This window comes from Telopea speciosissima, chromosome 2 (genome assembly GCF_018873765.1).
Source record: "Telopea speciosissima isolate NSW1024214 ecotype Mountain lineage chromosome 2, Tspe_v1, whole genome shotgun sequence".
In the NCBI taxonomy this organism is placed as follows: domain Eukaryota; kingdom Viridiplantae; phylum Streptophyta; class Magnoliopsida; order Proteales; family Proteaceae; genus Telopea; species Telopea speciosissima.
Genome location: NC_057917.1, coordinates 77841081 through 77861737, shown reverse-complemented (window position 1 = coordinate 77861737; position 20657 = coordinate 77841081). Strand labels below are relative to the sequence as shown.

The window sequence follows — 20657 nt, the reverse complement described above, 5'->3', positions numbered from 1 at the left end:
GCAAGGATAGTAATAGCGAATAGAACCCTTTCCGGATACAGAGAGGGAACCATCTACTACCTGACCTCTATCCTTCTCTAGAGAAGGAGAACACTGAAAAAATAAATTTGGTGAACCTGTCATGTGATCAGTTGCACCGGAGTCAAATTATCCAGGGATGGGATGCAACCAATGCACAATGACCACCAAAAGAAATACCTCAGTGGGCAAAATCAGAATTAGAGGTAATAGGGGCAGGTGTAGAGATCAGTGGCAAGGTACTAAAACTCGGGTCTCAGTGCCATCTCGGTCCCTCAAAAAACCGAGTTGAGTCGAGATCTCGGCGAGTTGGTGCATTTTTTTTTCTCTGACTCGAAGCCTCAACTCGGTGGGTTTTAGACCTATTTTGGGTCTGAAACTTGGTATTCAACTTATCTTAGGCCATTTAAACACAATGACATTATCAAATTTTGCAAAAACAAAGTCCAAATAGGACTTTTACATCAGACCCTAAGTTAGTAGGCGACGATGTACTAAAATACCCTACTCTCCACATAAATGACATAATTTAGTAATAGAAAGCTAGCAAAACATTCAATTAATAGTAAAACAACTTAATAAGCATTAGAAATGTTAAAGTGATACATCAAATTGTTTAACAATGTTACAACTATCATCACATAAACTGAGATTGAATCACGTATTCAGTCCCCACTCGTGCCACATAGTCTTCCCATGACATAATGTTGCTGCACTGTTGCATATAGTGCTCCACAACATTCATATAAGAGTTGTCATTTGCATATGCCAAGTCCCCTATCCTAGGGTATAGCTATTGCCATGAGGCGTGAGACGGTTGCTATGAAGCGTGAGATCCACTGCTACTGTCATATTGAGGCATGTATGGGACTGGGAATATGAGCCTAAAACTAGACCTAGTGTTTTGATTGTCAAACTCATGTGTTGACTGGCCAAACTGACCATAGACACTATATTCAGAACCGGTGCTCTCCTGGGCCCTGGCCATAATCATAGTCATGATGAGGCTGAGATGAATGCCACGACTGATGCTCACTAGTAGTAGCTATACTCATGCTTCTGGATGCGAATGTACTCCAGTTAGGAAGAAGAGAGGATTTTGGGGGTTTTGGACAGAACTCGCCATATCTCGGCGAGTTCTGTCAAGTTAGGTGGGCTTTTTAACTGTTAGGTGGGTAAAAAAGTGGACCGAAACCGAGATCCGAACCGAGATTTGATATCTCGCCGAGATCTCAACGAGATATTGGACTTTTTAATATCGCCTATGGTCTCGTTGTGGCTTTTCGAAATATCGAGAAACTCGGAGATCTCGCGAGTTCTAGAACTATGATCAGTGGTGATGTGGTAGAAGGCTCCAACCTGGTCATGAGACGCCTAAGAGTCTGCAGCTCATCCTGAGATAGAGAGGAACCTGTGAATGCAGTGTCAGATGTCTCTGTATGGTTCACATGGGACTAATTAGATCGTTCTCGACCCCGACCACGAGAAGTGGTTGGTCGACCATGAAGCTTCCAACAATGATTTTTAGTGTGATGTTCTTTTCCACAAGTGTCACATTTAACAGGTTCCCAGTCAGAAGTAAACGATCACTAGAACGAGTAGAGCTAGGAGTGTCAAATGGTTGGTTCAGCTCGGTTTCGGTCTCAGAATTAGTGAAACCAAACCGTTAAGAAACTTTGGTTTTCGGTCGGTTTTGGTTTCGGTCTAGTGCGGTTCGGTTTATTTCAGCTTTTCAATATCGGGTTAAGATCGGTTGAGGTCGTTTTTTCCGAGTTTAAACCACAATGAAATCTTAAATTCATAATTTGTAGTGAGGAAAGATTCGATAAAAACACTTTAATTCACCTTCCCCAAGCCAAAACAAGCAAACAACCATGAATAAGATATGTTCATGTTGTAACCCGAACAAAGAAGAATAAATTGAAAGGGGAAAAATGGAAGATAACTAATATTTAAATCAATGGATAAATAGAGTTTGTAGAGTAATCATTGTTACAATTCATATAATTATTTATCATTAATTGTAAGGGGAAGATAACTAATATTGAAATCACAAAATGAACCCTACTATCAAATCATTTATTTGACAACCAACTAATTTTGTATAGTGAACAAGGAGATCAATGGAAGAAGCATTGTTACCAATCAATTTCCCTATTTTCATAACCTCATACTCATTGATTTGTAACAATTCCCCTTACAACCAGAAATTTGTTCACGAATATTGAAATCAATGGATAATCAATTCACGTATTCATAAACCTTATACTCAATGATTTTTTATCGGTTTCATTTGGTTCAGTTTTCGGTTTGATATCGGTCGGTCCGGTGCAGTCCGGTTTTCAGTCGGTCCTGTCATACCCCAGTCCAAAACCAATCCGACAAGGATTTGATCGGTTCGGTTCGGTCTGGGTTTTTTCAGTCGGTCTTAACTGTTCGGGCTAGGTTTTGACACCCTTAAGTAGAGCCACCCCAAGATTAAGTACCAGGGCCAGAATGTAGGGCTGATCAGTCCTGTGATATGGGCTGCAACATTGCATTACGGCAACCATCTTCCAATTTCACCAAGGAGTATGATTGTTCCAAGGTGGGAAAAGGATCTTTGCTGAGAACTTGAGCACGAATCTGATCATACTCAACATTAAGACCGGCCAAGAAATCATAGACTCTCAACTTATCTTCACGTTTCTTGAAAGCAGTAGCATCATCAGGGCAGCTAGCTTGGAAATCTTCATAAAATCCAACTCTTGCATAATCCACCTAACTCAGAGTAGTACTGTGACAAGTTCGTTCTTGCTGCTTGGTCTCATGGATCTTCTTTCGCAACTCATACACTTGGGCATTGTTACCAACCTGAGAATAAGTCTCCTTGGCAGCCTTCCAGATTTTTGCTGCTAGGTTGCATCAAGTTGATGAGAAAGGACACAACCAACAAGTTGTCGAAACTCCATTTTTTATAAGGTTGACTGGCAGCAGTAGGTTCAGCATTCTCGCCTGTAAGATAACTAGCATACCCATGAGAATTGATGGAGAGGAAGCATGATTGTGATCACATCAGGTAGTTACTACTATCTAACTTATGGAGCTAATAGGGAAGGAAGGAAAATCAGTTCCACGACCTGTGCCTTCCTTCCAGTTGATGCAGTACTTAGGTCAGACATTGCAGAAGATCAAAAGTAGGTATGCGCTTGAGTGAAGATGGGATGCTAACACATAATAGCCTGAGGTATGTGTAAACTGCAACCAACCATAGCACTGAACAACCAAGAAAGTGCTGTTGTTGAAATCAAATCATCAAATAAGGATTGCAAGCAAGGTACTCTCTCAGGTCATGCAATCGGTACCCTCTGTGGTTTAGGTTTAGGGTTGTATACCTAATCCGAGAGAAAGAAAAAAGAAAGAAAGAAAGAAAGAAAAAAATAAGGCAAGAGGGAAGAGAGAACTGAGAGAGGTGAGAGAGATGAGAGATGGGAGAAAATTGAGAGACACGAAAGAAGGCAAGAGGGAAGAGAGAACCGAGATAGGTGAGAGAGATGAGAGAGATGAGAGAGGCGAGAGAAGGGAGAAAATCGAGAGAGAGAGAGAGAGAGAGAGTTTAGGGCATAATTTTTTCGACCCCAAGATGAATTGGCTCTGATACCATGATGGAAATCGTTGGGGAAATTATGGCTTCTGTCAGTGTGACAACAGCCTTCTTTATTTATAATAGAAGAAGACAAGCCTAGAACATTCTAATAAGAAAGGATACCAAGATTAACTCGCACTAACATTTGGTGCGCTGAAAGGCCGTATTTTCCTATGAAATTGTGGTAGAAAATGATTTAAAATGCAAAGATAAGAGCTGAACAGATTGACCATTGAAAATACATGGGAGTCCTCCAATACAAGTGGGCCATATGGTTGTGTTTTATCACCAAATTTGACCTGTAACTAATCCAGGATGGACTTTACCTATCCATGCAGTTGAAAGTTGGCATGTCACTTGTCACTTGGCTCAAATTAGGTGGGCCATTGGTGCCAAGCCTGACACAACAGCCTTTCTACCACCTTGTTCAAAACTTATTTGGTAGGAGATACTAGTCATATTAAGGTTTTTTTGTCTTTTGTCTTGTATATGGTAGCTTTGTAAATTCATGCTTTCTGATGTCTAAGTACTGAATTGTATACCTACCACTTTCTGAATGCATGTACAGTATTGTTTTGTCTTTATATACTTTAGTACAGCTTTTTATGCTTTATACTGTATGGACATTAATGTCTATGTTTACATAGATACAGAACTACAGAAGAGTTAAATTTGGCTGGTCAGGCATGCTGGGCCAAACCTGATGCTATGAATTGCACATACCTATCAACACTTGTTTGCCTTTGAAAAAATTGGATTATTTTAGTCTTTTCTGTTGCTTCTGGGATTCCTCTGATATAAGAATGGCTTTATTGGCACTTGCAGGAGGCCAACTGCTTTACAGGACAGGAATAGGGACAGTGATGATGATGATTTTCGTGATAGAGATTATGATGTGGCAGCATTAGCTAATAACTTGAGCCAAGCTTTTAGATATGGCATCTACAGTAACGATGATATTGAAGAGGTACCCTTCCAAGATGTTTTTGTACTAATCACTTCCATCTCAATCGCGATTTTCCTTACAAATGGGATGCAAGTAGGGAAATACAGTTTCCTACATGACTTGCCACCCTGATACAAAGAAAGCTGTTTAGGGTTGAGATACACTAGACTTGTTAAGTAAATGGATCATGTTAGTGACTTAGTGTTGACGCTGCTAACTCTAAGCTGTTAAGCTGTTTAGGGTTGAGATACACTAGACTTGTTAAGTAAATGGATCATGTTAGTGTTGACGCTGCTAACTCTTGCAAGTCATTTAAAATGATCTCTCTTAAATGCTAAAGGCAAAAAATAAGTGACTTCTGTCTACATAACCAACCAATCTGGCACAAACACGATAGGACTTGACTCATCCATGTTTAAGTTTTTTGAGGTTTGAGGTAATTTGATACAACATGAATTTGGTATTACTGAACACAACCCTTTGTCATCGGAGATGTGGGAACATCTGCAATGTTTAATACCATATTTTACTGTATGACTCTTGCTCAAAACGAGTCCTAGAAATAGAAGAGAGTTATTGCAGATTTGGGGAAGAAAGAAAAGGAAACAGAAAGGAAAAGGCAATATTTGAGGTTTTTTTTTGGGGGGGGGGGGGGGAATAAATCAAAATTATTGATATAGGCCCACTATGCTTATACAATGCTCCAAAGAGAGAGGCTGTACACCATATTGGAAACTTACACAAAAATCAACTTGCAACCTCTCTTAATATCGGTAAATGACATACCAGAAAAGCCTTTACAAATAAAAGCCCAAAGGAAAGGCGGGCCATATGTTACCTTCACTTGAAGGATTACCAATAAGTTTGTTTGGCATGACTTTAATAAAGCCCTTCTATTTCTCTCTGTGAGGATTCTGTTTGTATGGGGAGTTGGGTGGAAGAGGACATCTTTTTGTTGCTGTGCAATCCATTTATGAAACTGAATCTGTTGCCACTGTTTGAAAGTCTGGCCTGCCTTTAAAGCCAAATCATTGAGTTTGTAAGTACCTTTTAATCTGCCTTTTAATGAAAAAATGCAGTCTATGATACTGACTCCAATAGTCCTGAAGAAATTTTCTTTGATTTGTTTAATTCTCTGGCCATAGACACCAAAACGTTTAGAAGAGAATGTGTGTTTGGGTACTCGCGAGAACACCTCCAATGTATTTTTTTTTTTTTTAAAAAAAAAAAAAAGCTGGTTTCCACCCTTTAGATCACAGGTTCCACTCACTTTTACGTTTCTAAGAAGCTCCTAGAGGAAGGGAGGGACCTGAAGATTAAGTTGAGACTTGAGAATCATATGTGCTCTCAATTTTCTGTCCAAGCATTCTTGAAGGTTTCGATTTTTGGACGGTTAAAATCTATTAAAAAAACTTTTGTACGGTTCAAATACTAGTTTGATTGCCAATCCTATTGTCAAGCTTAGCTCTATGCTGGCTTAACTGTTCCTATGCCTGCTCGAACAGGAAAGCCTGCCCAGTATTGTTCCACTTAGCCGGTTAGCCCTAGACGTTATGATATAAAAGAGTGATAAAGAATAGCAATTACGTGATGCCCTAATTACGATATCCTACGGTCTTTAACTACGACGCGTTAGTTATCTACTCTCTCCCTGCAGTCGAGCTGCTCTACGACCACTCTCTCCCATAAGAGGGCTGGTTTAAAAAACCTTGGGCTTGGGTGTTGAATTAAGAATCTTAGGCTTAACTAAAACTTTCTTTTAATTGGGTCTGGGTTATATGTCTTGGGCTTTGTTTCCATGTGTAATACTCTGTAATGGGCCCAACATGTAAGCCCAAACCTTTTTTTTTGTTGGGGGGGGGGTGTTGTCATACGAGATTGGTTGAGTTGAAGTGTTTTTCGTGAAGTCATTGTTCAATTAGAAATGTCTAAATTTGTTGTCATTTAACAATAGGATAGTTTAGTTATTAGTTAAGTTGGCTTTAGAGTAACCTTAGGTATTATACTTTTCATTGTGAACATGGAATGACCCCTCCATTCTAGTTGTCAATTTTTTTATTATTGAATAAAGAGATTCCAGTTTAGAGTTGGGTTGATTCTGTGTGTGTGTGTGTGTATGTGTGTGGTGTTAATCCCAAGTCACAGCCTGTTGAAAAGTGACTCTTTGCTGCCATTTGCATTCAACATATTCAGATCAGTTTCCTCCTATTTTCTGCAATTCAAAAATTCTTTGCTACTCACAAATCTGTTTTATTCAAATTAAATCGCTGGTGCTCTGTTTTAACACTACCTTTGGGGCTGAATGGAAGTGATGCAGATCATAGGGAGGAGATTTGAAAGATATACTAGAAGATCGAGGGGAGATTTGGAGGATATTCTAGAAGATCTAGAGGAGATTTGAGTGGAGAATATTCTGTTAAAGATATTCCAACAACTATGAGGATTGTGGGTTTCACTTTGTGGCTTCTTACTTCTATTTTGTAGTGGATAGATATACTACAATCCAGCCATAGTTTTATTTTGTAATATTCTTGATAGTTTCTATTTTGAAGGAAGATTGAAGTTGTAAGGGATCTTCTCTAAGCCCAACCATTCATCTCGTCCATCATGTCCTCTTGCACCTCTTTGAGTGTCTCTCAGGCCTTCACATCAATCTCCTCAAATCCCACCTCTTCCATGCTGGGGTCTCTGATTCCTTCCCCGCTTCCCTACTTGAGTTGACTGGCTTCTCTCTTGGCTTTCTCCCAGTCAAATATTTGGGGCTTCCCCTTATTCCCACCAGATTGATGAATCATCATTGCACCCGTGTGGCCGTATGCTTGACTCGATTCGCAAAAGACTCCAACTCTGGAAGGATAAACTCCTCTCCCATGCTGGCAGTCTCAAATTGATCAGATCAGTCCTCCAATCCTCCTATATTTATTGGTTCGGTGTCTTTGGATTGCCCAAATCTATCATCAAAGCTTTGGAATCTCTTATGTGTGCTTTCCTCTGGAAAGAGGCGTACTCCTTCAGATTTCTCTATCCTCTCAGTTGGGCTTCCATATGCCTTCCAAATAATAAGAGAGGCATTGGCTTGAGAAGAATAAAAGACTCCAAACTCAGTGGGTATTCTCAAAGCTAATCTGGACAATTGTGTCCAAGCAAGACATTATTTGGGGCAAGATGATCTACTCGGGTCCCTTGAAAAATGATATTCTTTGATCAGGTGGACCCCAAATACCTGTTGAGTGACTTTCTTATAAAGGGAAATGATGCCTCAATTGTTGGAGCAGATCTGCTGGCCAGATGTGGTGGAAACCAGAAATCGATGGGAAGAAAAATCTCTCAAAAAAACGGAGTATCTCCCCCTGGTTTTGGAAAACCCAAATAGCAGCAACTGAAGAGATGATGAAGGGCCAGAAACAGGTTCAAATGGACCTCCTAGCAGTAGGAAATATCCGTTGAAATTTGAGCAACAGAAATAAATTAAAAAAATAGCAGCAGGTATGATTGAAACAGCAGAAACCTTTCTTCTTCTTTTTTTTTTTTTTTTTTTTCGGACTTGCAGATTTTTTTTCTTCTTCTTCTTCTTCTTCTTCTTCTTCTTCATCGCTTTGTTGATAATCAAGACCAGTGAATAAGAAGAGAGCTGAGAGAGAGACGAGATTGAGGGAGAAAGACAGGAGAGACTGCTAGAGAGCTTAGCAATCGTTACTCTAGCAGTCCCCCTTACCACACTTATATAATAACCAATGAAATTAAATCAAACAAGGAAAGTAAGTCCTTTTGCAGCAAGAATACAGGAAATAGAAGTCCTACTCTAACTAGGAAATAGAAATCTAGCCTAACTAGGAAATAAGACAAACTAAAGCTAAGAGATAATATCCAGCCACAATAGGGACAAACTAAAGCTAAGAGATAATATCCAGCCATGATAGGGATGCTGCTCATCGTGGTATACATCAAATACACATGTCTTTAACAAAATTCATACCATCCGTACCTCCACTTATTTTTGTTGTTGTTGCAATAATTCTTAGTTTTTATCTTTTATCATCATGCATCATCCTCATCATCGTTGTTCTTGCTGTTGTCATCTTCGTCATTCTACTTTAATGAAGCTGTGTAAGTGCTTAACTGCTTTTGTTTACCTTTGCTTTTTGATCCATGCAGGCCCATGGTTCACTAGAACGTGATGATGAGGTATGCTTATTTTAAATTTTGTGAAAATGACTTAGATTCTGCTATAAATTCGTCAATGAGAAATATAAGATTCCTGAACAAAAGAATAAGGGGGGAAGTTTTCGTCCCCCACCCCTCCCTACAGTACGGGGTCGATAATACCCCTGTACTGTAGGGAGATCCCCTATAGAGGCCATCCAACACCCTCGGTCAAGAGATTCTCCCTTGACCATGGCTGTGAGAAAACTCGGTCCATATAATAATATGAAAGGTTTAACAGGCCAAATCCTTTTTAAGATGGGTTTTCTTTTCAAGGAAGTTAAAACAGAGTTTAAGTAATTTAACTGAGTTCAAAGAGTCTGGATGCTTCATACTCAGAAGTTTGCTTGAACATGACATCTAGAGCCTTCAACAAGGGGTGCATTCCACAACATGAATCATTCCATTCTCCTGGTGAGAGCTATAGTTTGGCTAGCCAATGGTGATGTGGAAGAGAGCTGAGTGGAACTCACTTAGATTAGATATTTGGTCATCCATGAGTATGTTATGAGATGGGGAAAAAATCCAAGTGGTGTTCCACTCATCTGTGAGTTTGGAAGCAGATACATCTTTGAGGGAGTACAGTTTTTATGTAGACAAAAAGATTCTGGTTAATACTTTCTGAGGGAAACTTGAGTAAATAGGCTTTCATCATTATTTCATTTATCATATAGTGCTCCTCATTGCTTTGTCCAGACTCTTCTACTCTTCGTTTTTTTTTTTTTGTGGCAGGGGGGGGGGGGGCGGTTGGGGTTGGTGTTCTTAGATTTTATACACAATGGCGAAATAATTTGTGCTCTTACCAAAGGATATTTTGCAGGATGTGTACTTTGATGACGAATCTGCTGAAGTTGTCATCTCTTCTTTGCGTCTGGGTGATGACCAGGACAGGTATATAGAATTTCCTTTTTAGTACAGTGGTTTTAGTTGGGTCTTTATGTCTTGAAGAATGTTTGCATTACTGTGGTACTTGAGTATGGTGTTCCATAAAAAACGTGGCAGTAATGGACGAACCTACAATTTTAGGGCTTCTTCATCTGCAGGATAACAAATACTTAGCCTTATCCCAACTAAATGGGGTTGGCTACATGGATCCTTTCTCACATTCAATGAAATTAAGACTAAAGAGGATAGCCCAGGAAATCAGGAAAATTTCAGTTATATGGTCACACACCCAGGAAATCAGGAAAATCTCAGTTATATGGTCACACACACAAAAGGAAAGGAAAGTAAGAGGGATGAAGAGTAAAAATGAAGAAATTGGATAAGTAAAGTGAGTGATGGAAAATGAAAAATGAAATTAAGAGTAAAGAGGATAACCCAGGAAATCAGGAAAATCTCAATTATATGGTGTCGATGACGTGGATCCTTGCTCTCCAATAGGCTCTATCTGAGGTCATACTTGGCACAAGACCCAGACTATGCATGTCATTCTTCACAACCTCACCTATGGTCATTTTAGGCTTGCCCCTAGCTTTTTTAACTTTTTCAATCATCATCAGATCACTCCTTACTTGGGTGTCCCCCGGCCGTTGCACATGGCCAAACCACCTCAGACGACATTCTCGGAGCTTGTCACTAATCGGGGCAACTACTATATCAGCTCTAATATGTTCGTTCCTCACTTTATTCTTCATCTGCAGGATGTGCTTATAAAATTTCATGATGGTCTGATGATCCTATTTATACTGTTGTAAGGTATCTTGGTGGATAAATGGCGATAGATCCAGTGGTAGTCATCCGATCCATTTTGGCTGAGGGTCTTCCTGCTTGGCATGCCAATTTTTTCCTAGGCATTTTGTCATGTCAATTAGGGGCCTAGGGCCGGCCTTGGTAATATCTTGGGCTGCAAGTCTAATACGGCCACTTTGAACCAAAAATGCCCAAGGTTAGGACCAATTCCAGTACACCCCTCCCAGGACCTGTGATAGTCACTGGCTTGCAGCAGCCCGTTTGACATGTCATTACAGAATGCAAACTTTATGCTGCTTTGCAACATTTAATGCACACTGAACTGCCATTGTCTATGCAAGTATTCTGCTTCATATTATTTGCTTGACCTAATTTTCTCTTTTGCTCCCTTGTGTTTTCAGTGGCTCTCTCTTTACAAACTCCAACTGGTTTGCTTTAGAGGATGATAGAATAGCCAGTGAGCGCTCAAGTGGCTCACTTGCTTCACCCTCGCCTAATGCAGAGACTGGTGTTATCACCAGCAGCAGTGATGATGAGGTTATTGCTGGTGAAGATGATGACCTTGCTGATACAGCTACATCTTCACATTTGCCTGAACCAGGGCCCAATGCAGAGGATCCTAGTAGTGCAGTTTCACCAGATGGTCTGTCACAGGATCTGAAAGAAGAAATAAGACCTGATGAATTTGATAAACCACCAGAATGGGTCCAATGGAGAGAGACATCAGACGACAATGCCTCATCTGATGCAAATCATCCGCCTTTACCCAATGGTGAGCTTGAAGTGGCTTCGAAGGATCATACTGATAGTGTTGACATGGATACAGTTGAATCTTCACCATCATCCAATGACAATGCGAAAGATAGTACTGCCATGGATGCCAAAGAGTCAGCTGAAACCACCATTGAGAACCAAAAACTCAACGACTCTGAAATGTTGGAGTCTGGCGTTGAAAATTTTAGTTCTGACCCAGGTGCACCTGAAGATGTGGAGATGGAAGGGAAACAAGGCAGCCCTGAAGCTGCAGAACTTGAGAAGAAAGCAGTAGAAGATGAAGCAGGAAAGTAATGCTAGTTCTGCAAATTTGTTTGGTGGTGCCACCTTGAGGAGGATCTGGCTGCTGTTGTAGAGCCAAAGGTGAACCCTGCAGGGCCTGCAGCCCCACCTAAAATTCAAAAAAAATTCATGTCAGTAATGTAGTGGCCCCTTCTATCAGAAACAGAGGTTGTAGTCCCCACCCTCCCAAAGTCACTAATTGTTTCCTTTGCCCTCCTTTTCCCCCTTGTGTCAAAAGCCAAAATTTTATTTATAGAACATATCTTTGGTACATCCACTGTACAAGTCAACAAAAAAGCTTGTCAAGTGCAGAGTGGAGCATGATTGTAAAGTTTATGTTAGAGAAAACGTTGTAAGCCCAAGTTGGCCATGCATTAGCATTATTGTTGCTCTTGTGGTAGGCTTGTTAGCATCGAACCTCTGAGGCAATAATTGGCCGGTATCTACCCGGCCAAGTGCCAGCAGGGACACATTGGATCTAGATTGTGTACTTTTTTAATGCTGAGATTGATTTTTGTCCCTCCATGTATATTCCTTCCATAAAGATCTTCCATTGCATTATTTTTTTTTAGAGATATTTTCTCCACCCTACAAGGTGATGTGATCCTTCGACGGTGAGTTTCAAATCATTAAACTCATGCCTTTTCCAATCCAATCCAAGGGTCAGATTTGGTAGCTTAAGAGGTTCTTTTTCATCATTTTTTTGTGTGGAAGAAATCGAAATACTACAAACTAGTGAATAACATAGTACATAGCTTAAGTTTTGTTGAGAGTGAGCTTAAGCTTCTCCCAGCGTGCAGAGCAGTGAGATAGTAACACATCATCTACTTCCACAGGTGAAAACATGCCATAACAGATTTGAAATCGGTCAAGCAGTCCCAACACTCTTGGTGTCAAAAATAAATTACAAATCAAGGGAGAGAACTGATGAGGGAAAAAAAATCCTCTTCGATTCCCTAAAAGTGCAGTGCGGTACAGTTTGGGGTTGGGATGTCATCATTTTGCAGGCACGACATCCAAAAGTCTAGGCTCGAGAAGAGGGAAAAAAAAACTGACTGAATTGAACTCAAACCGATGGATGTCGTGCCTACCAGGTGGCGACATCCCCCCTCGCACAGCACATATTCCTGTAATTACAGAAGACAGAAGTGCTGAAACTGTGGACAAACAAACTCATAGAGAACCTCACATGCAATTATTGACTTAAATGAATATAGTGTTGTTCCCGTGAAATGTAGCGTAATTCATCCTATAGTGGTTATCCTAGAGGCAATTCCATAAAATTGTCTTAAACTAGCTAGAATTTCATAATGACTGGTCCTTCGTTCATAATTTAAAATTTGAAAGAGTTGGGATAAAGAAAATTGCAAGATAATCTATAGGATTTTGTTCTAAAAATCTAAATAAATAACAGTCACGAATTGAGCAAATTAATGTTGAATCAAATCTGGTAAGTGGAATCACTAATCAATAAAAAGCCTTCAGTTGCTAGCTCCGTGCGTAATGTACAATTTAATTAATGATTTCACTTACCAGATTTGATTCAACACCAATTTGGTCAATTCGTGATTGTTATTTATTTAGGTTGTTAATGAATAAAGTCCCAAAGATTATCTTGCAATTCATTTTGGATTTTATAGTGCCGCGATGCCAAGGTAATTGCTCCTTTTCAATCAAGAAATCTGTTGAATGGTATTAATGTTCTCATACAAGGTTGTTAGGCTTCATTTTTGGCATATTATGGACTTGAGAGGAGAATGGAAGTGTGGTTTTAACTAAGGATCCCAATACGTAGGGATTATTGAATATCAAAATCGTTATCGTATCGAATTATTTATATCGAATTGTATTGAATAAATTCGGTATGGTATCAATATGAGATACCTGTATTAAATCGATATCGACATAATACTAAAAATACACTATATCATACCGATACTGTACTGAATTGATTTGATACAGTATCATCTCGATATGAGATATCTGTATTGCATCGATATTTGATATATGTGCTACCGTATCGATTGACATCCTTTACCTATGTTCTAAGGCCCGAGGGCTTGTGAGTCTGTGAGAGTCTGATAAATGTGCAGAGGAGAGGGCTACTCGGGATGAAATGACTATGTTACCCTTATCGAATAATCGTTCTAATAAGCGTTCAGTGTCCTCTCCCGAGTGAAAAGGCAATTGACAGACGTGGGTAACGGCTCTTCACCACTGCAAGCAACGGAAAGATCCTTTCTTGGGTGTTGTCTTAATCATTTTTTTTCCTCTTCCAAATCTTTATCAGGTTAACCTTTTACCTCTTAAACTCAAGCTTCTAAGTTTAAATTTTCTATCGTTGTTGTTGCTGCTGTTGTTATTTGACATTCTGCCCAAAAACGAGGAATATGAAGATCCTCTTTTCCTTTTTTTTTCTTTAATTTTTTTTTTTTAATATATAGAATGGGTTGAAGAACCAAGAGTAGTTAAAATCAACCATTCAGCCTGATTTGACTTTAGGATTGATTTCTAATTGTTGAATATGGTGGGTTTGGATTGTATTGGTTATTTCCTTGATTCTTCCTGGATCATCAATTTTGGCCTGTTAGGTCTTATTTTTTTAGTTGGACAATTTCTTGTTCTATCCATAATTCTATAGATAATCCAAGGATGCACTCAATAAACTGTTGCTCTTATGCTTTTGTTTGGGAAAGTATTAAATGAACTGTTCTTGGAGAAACAATAGAAAGAAAGCATGTGAAGCTGAGAATAAGAAAAAGAAGAAAAGATGGTTGTCCAAGTTAATGAATTTGCACAGATTTTTTTTTTTTTTTTTTTGTCTTTCAACCCTCCCTTCCTTCTCATTTAACCTATTTTAGTTCTAGCTTTCTTTCATTTTCTTTCAGTTCTGATCTTTGGCTAAGTACCCATAGATGGGTTGGAGGTACACATGCACCTGTAATGGATCCAATGATATAATCCTAATTTCTTTCAGCAATGTATTAATGGATCCTTCATGATCCATTGTAGCGATCCACACATGCCAGAAAATGGACAGTGTATGGGCCTGTAAGGAGCTAAAGTTATAGTTTGAGATTCCTGATTTTACTAATTTTTATGTAGAGAATAGTATGAGGACTTAGTGTAAACACTTTCAAATTATCTGGTACCTTTTGCTGACCATGAAAAATATGTAGTAGATTAGGTGTGTTAGTCCATCAGTTTTGGCTTTACACCCCCTGTCGGTGGATCTCATACACATTTTGATTTGTGAAATATGCATGTCAGTGGCACTGGTTGCTTTTATAATACTGTTGGTTCTTCTATCCTTGCTTGAGTAATCCCTTCTGTTGGAAGTGGGATTTCCTTGTAATATAGCTTAAAACTTATACACTTCAATAACTTTTTGTAATTTCTTACTTCTCTTACAGGTTTGCATTCGAAAATACCTTGCTTGTTTGCTGTTCTTTAAAATCATGTTCCTTTTGCCCAAGAATAGTTCATGTGTTGCAAGAACATGATTAATGAATGAGCTTTAATTATTTTGAGACTTAACCTGGAAGCCATGAGGGTGTGATTGTGCATCTAGTTGAAGCCTGATTGAGTGGATTAGTCAAACGTCAAAGCTCAGTGTTGTGATTATGCCTTTTGAAGTAGTCAACCAAATTTTATAGATCTTCATCCATTATTACTAGCTTTGAGAACAAAATTGATTCTTAAGATTGTCATATTTCAAATGTAATTAAATGTCATCATTGTTGACTGCATAATTGGTGTCTTTATCTAGAGATGTAAACAGATCAAATATGGATCGGATACGGATCAGATGTGATCGGATCCGGATATTCCCTGACCGAATGTGAATCGAATTCGGATTTTCAACTATTCGCTTACATCCCTGATTTGTGTAACCCTGGACCTTTCTCCCCCCAACGGATATGATTCACTCTCAATCCATGTCTCTCAGTTGTCTTAGTCTCATGATGCTCATTTCCTTGCTCTTTAGAACCTCTTGAATCTTAAAAAACCCTTAAGATCATTACCTACTTAATTTTTTATTATTAATTGAATATCTAGTCGGATCGGATAATTTTTTATCCGAATTAATCGAATTCTAATCCGGATACCCCTAAACAAATACAGATGCGAATCGGATTGGGTTTTTGAATATCCGTTTACATGCCTATCGTTATCCTATATTTCCTTTCACTGCTTTCTTTTGCATCTTTGACTCGAGATTTAATAACCATTTTTCCTTCTTTGGTGCTTGTGATGCCCTGATATGATGGATTTGTTTTCTATTATCTGCAGTGCAAGGAGCGTTTTTTGGGTTAAGAGATGAAACTTCTGGTCTGATACCAACTCATCTGCCAAAGTTGAAGGTGGGGTAAATTTAATAATTTATCCAACTTTCTGTGCTGGAGATAGGACAGTTTAGGCATCATCATACTTGATTAAATTCAAGTATAAACAAATGGAAGAACAGGCAGAGCCATCTTCAGTTCAAGCTGGAAGTTCAGATGGGTCTAACACAAGCAGCTCACCCCTTGTCAGTTGTGTCCGGAAGCTGTTGTACCGACAAATGCTGGTGGGCGTCAATGATGGCCGGTTCTTCTTGGGTGCTTTTCACTGCATTGATAAGCAAGGCAACATCATTCTCCAAGATGCAGTGGAGTACCGTAGCACAAGACGCTCCTCACCTTCCCCAATGGAGCAAAGATGCCTTGGCCTCATTCTCATTCCATCTTCATGCAGGTCCTCTTGTCATGTGGATTGCTCTATCGAAGAACAATTGTCTCTCTTATCTCTTGAGAAATAGCAGAAATGATCCTTTTTTATTTTTCTCTCACTTTGGCTTACCACCCAAGAGTAAGACCATTCACTCTTCCTTAGTCCATTGATATTGCGAAATATGTTTATTATGGTGTAATGCTTTTAACTGTTTTTGCTTTTGTAGCTTTGATACTTGCAATTTTCATCTCCTGAGGATTTTCTAAAGATTGTAAGTCATCTTTTGTCTTTGAGGCTTAATAAAATTCTCCCCAATGTGGATTTTGCCGGGGGGGAGAGAAAAAAACTGTTAATTAGGTATAAGGATGAACAAGCTGGTTGGTGTCAATCCTACCCTAGTCTAAAGCTGCAAATTCCCCAAGCATAACCAATCCCATTCTAACCTTGCCATGAAATCTAAGCACATTAGGAGAAACAGGGAGCAGGTTTTCAACTGAAGCAACTTGTAGGCCATGTGGCAATGCCTTATTAGCTATTTCTTATTTTCTAGCCATTGGCCTAGTTTTTAGACCGATCTAATTTATCTATATATCATTTTAATGCTTCAAAACTTCTTTTAATGTAGGTTAACTGCTGAATTTCACAGGTGGTCTATCCATAACTATCTACTTGTCAGAATGAGAAGTTTGTGTAGTAAAATTAACCATCTCAGTTATGCTTCATCTGGCTACATTTTCCCAACTAGGACTGCCAACATATTTTTGGAGAAAAGCCCATATTGAAGGAAGCAAGTTTTCAAATCCTATACCCTCCATTTGATTGTTTGGGGGTTAATGACCTTTCACATACTTTAGGAATTAGGACAGCAAATGTAATGCCATGAAATGGTAGATGAGTATATCCAATAATGTTGTTGATACCAAAAAAACAGTGTGATGAATGAAATGGGAGCAAAAGGACACCAATGCTACAGGTAACTAAACATGAACAAGTGACGTTGATGGCAGGTTTAGGGTGCTTGTATTTGTTGGGCAATGGTGATTGTCCCACTTGTGGAGATGATCGTTCAAAAATTAATCAACATCACAAAGGAAGATCGGTTGTCTTTAAGTACCTTTAAGTTTACAAGTGCAAACCCTCAACGTGATCTTAGCCCTTCGATGATCAGGTCTTCTCACCATTGTAGCTTTTCATTCCCGTTAGAACGACTATCTCCAAGAACATTAGGGTTTTCTCAAAATCTCAAGTGTTCAATCTCACATACAAGGGAGAGGGTGAGGGGAATCTATTGGGAGGAGTGATTCTCTAAGAAAAGAGAAGATTGTTTTCTTTTTGTCTATTGCTTTTAAAATAATATTAAAAAAATTCTAAAACTTTTTAAAATATTATGTGATTTGATTTTCCTTAATGGGGCCAAACACAATATCTCTCCATATCATATCCTTTTTTAGTCAAATTCAACCAAGGTATGATTTAATTGCCATAGGTCTCTTTCAAGGGATGGAAGCTGAGTAGGAGGCTGGGAGTCCAATCAATAGAGGCTTTGATAGGTTTTATGACATTCGTTTCACTAATTTCAAAAGATAGAGAGGTGGTTTGGGCATTGGAGGCTTTTAAAATAGTATTTAACATTTAATTTAGTCTTGTAACAATACAGTATTGGGGGTTGCTCGCTTTCTTATGAAGATAGCTGGGGTGGAGAAGTGGAATTTTGGGGTGGGTACAGATGTTCTTAAATTTGTAATTTTTGTTTCTGGTTAATTTAGTTTTTTTTTTTTTTCATTAGAAGGTTGGGGGGGGGGGGAAGGGAGGAGTTTGTCCAGGAGCGTGGCCCCTACACCCAAACATAAGATAGGGCGAAATGGCCACCCCACCCCCAAAAAAAGTGGAAATCACACACTTGTTGATGCTTCGGCGCATGCTCCCATTGGCCCCATGTTGGCCCCGGGGCTAGACTCACTGACATTAAAAACTCCCCCACCCCCCAAAAAGGGAAACAATACAGGTTGCGTGGCCCCTACACCGACACATAAGGGGCGAAACGATTGCCCCACCCCTCTTGTTGGATGCCTTTACGCATCTCCTCATTGGGCCACGTGACCAGGCAATATTCTTCTTCCCAAATAAAATAGGGATTTTAACTTTACAAATGTCTGACTAAATCAAACATGAGATAGAACCATATTCTCTCTCTCTCTCTCTATAGCCTTGTCAAATTCCTCAACTTGGTGATATTGTTATATTGACTAGCCATTTTCTTATTATTTATTGAGAAATGTTTTTTTGTGGGGGAGTGCACCGCTCACGCCTAGGCACAGAGGAGGGGGGAATGAGCGCCTCACCCCATGAAAGGCAGAAATAACCGACAACCTGATGCTTCCGCGCATGCGACTATTAGCCCCTGTGCACACACAAGGGCCACACTCCATCGGAAACACTTCCCCTATTTATTATTTTCACATATAAATATTTTCCCTAAATACATAGGGAAAAGATACCAATGTTCTCCACTTGTACGCTTGCTCACAATGTTTTTTATGTATATTTTCTCTCCTCCTTGACCGTTGTGGGTCAACTACTGAAGAAACCATCCTACTTGCTATCATTGGTGTGGCGTCGGAGATTCCTCTTTCAGTAGCATGAGAAACCCAAATATATGGCAAAATTTTGTAGTCGTAAATGTGTATGTTTTTCGAAATTTCTAAAGACTTTATTTACCTTCCAAATTTGTTTTTGTTTCCTTTGTAATCCATATATACTTCTCCTATTATCAAATGTGATCCAGTCATGTAGAAATGTTCGCTAAGAGTTCCCCCCACCCCCTCCAAAAAAAATAAAAAAAATAAAAAAAAAGGAAATACTGCCAACTCAAAAACACTCCCATGGAATAGAAGTGTTACCATTAATACGTAGCCTTAATGACGTTCTTCTTTCTCCTTTCTCTCTCATCCTTTTCCCTTTCAATCTCCATCCATTTGTTGTGGTTTTAAATCTCTATTGCAACCACTGCAAGTACATTGACAACAACCGCAACGATGATCATCGATGGCGACCGTGGCATTGACTTGTGGCAAACCTCTTCCTTCTTGGCTTTCTGATGAACTATGCAACTTTGACAAACGCTTATAGTTGGCTTTCATATTTAACAATCCGTAAGTTTTAAGTTTAGATTTCACGTTTCATGGTTGGTTTTCACTTTTAGGGTTCAACAATCTACAAATTTCATGTTTCATGGTTTAGGATTTCATTATTTATATTTCAAATTCAATGCTTAAGGCTACATTTAGCAAGAGATAATTGGTGAAGAGCAGACGATGTCGTGCAACTTTTGTATAATAGATGATTTAGATGGAGAAGCCTTCAAAATGGATGACTCAAATGGATTTGTGATTTCGTAAAAATCACAAACAATTTTGACTCCAATAACAACCCAAGATACATTTATATGGGAAAATTTCTTTCATTCCCTTATACTTACCATATATTTACTCAAATTCTTTTATTCGAAGTTTTTTTTCTGAAGAAAAAAAAACTTTCACTTATCTTTCTCTCTTAAAAATTCTAAATTCCTAAAGGAGAATAGTTCCCTGTGGAGGAGTGTATGGCCCACATCCAGACAAAGAGGGGGAAGAAATGACCGTCCCACCCCTTCCCCATGAAAGGCGAAAATCCCACCCGTCTTGATGTCAATGTGCATACTCTCATTGACCCCGTTCACACACAGGAGCCTCGCTCCCCCACAAATAATGTCAACCCATCCTTAAATTACTGCTACTCTCTTCCCCCTCCCTCTCATAGCACACCACTCCCGAAGCCTCTGTCCGACATCTTTCACAGACCAAGTATCTCTATTTGGTAACATAAATGATAGAGACATTTAGGAATTTCTCCATAACTCATGCTCTCATTTATTTTTACATAATTAAAAAGGAGCATTGAAGGGTAAGAAAATCAGATAGAATGAAGAACATCTAATATTAACAAAAATTACCTATGTAACAATTCGTTATTTTTCAAATGTAAGAATGAGTATAATATCCATTATCCTCAATGAGTCAATGACAACCAATTAAAGAATTGAAAAACTACTGAATTCTAAAAAAAATTTCAAAGAAATAACTAGTTTTGGCTTTAAGGGTTGTTTGATACAATAAATTTTTTGGTAGAATAATACAACAAATGCAAACATAATTTGCATAACCTCCTCAATTAACTAATGCAATTAACAATTAGAATTGGTAACAGCTCTCTCTCTCTCTCTCTCTCTCTCTCTCTCTCTCTTGTGGCACTCTAACATATGTTTTAAATTTTCTTATGAAGGGATTTTTTGATAGTGAGAAAAGCAATGGAGAACATTGAAAGAGATTTGAACTTTGATTTTGAAGGTGACAGTTCAATAAGAGT

At 38.9% G+C, this 20657-nt stretch overlaps 2 protein-coding genes across 2 annotated transcripts in view; both read left to right on the top strand.

Moving 5' to 3' along the window:
• LOC122651329 (serine/threonine-protein phosphatase 6 regulatory subunit 3-like) overlaps positions 1-12056 on the top strand; it is a 55354-nt gene extending 43298 nt beyond the window's left edge. The window contains exons 16-19 of the mRNA XM_043844679.1: positions 4469-4610; positions 8745-8774; positions 9613-9683; positions 10886-12056. Of these exons, the coding sequence (XP_043700614.1) occupies positions 4469-4610; positions 8745-8774; positions 9613-9683; positions 10886-11552 (910 nt within the window). The 3' untranslated portion in view covers positions 11553-12056. The remainder of the gene's footprint in view (positions 1-4468; positions 4611-8744; positions 8775-9612; positions 9684-10885) is intronic.
• A 3731-nt stretch (positions 12057-15787) lies between these two features.
• Positions 15788-16435, top strand: LOC122651931. The gene has a single exon (XM_043845509.1). The coding sequence runs from the start codon at positions 15997-15999 to the stop codon at positions 16339-16341; it is 345 nt and encodes a 114-aa protein (XP_043701444.1). The 5' UTR covers positions 15788-15996; the 3' UTR covers positions 16342-16435.
• Positions 16436-20657: the final 4222 nt, after the last annotated feature.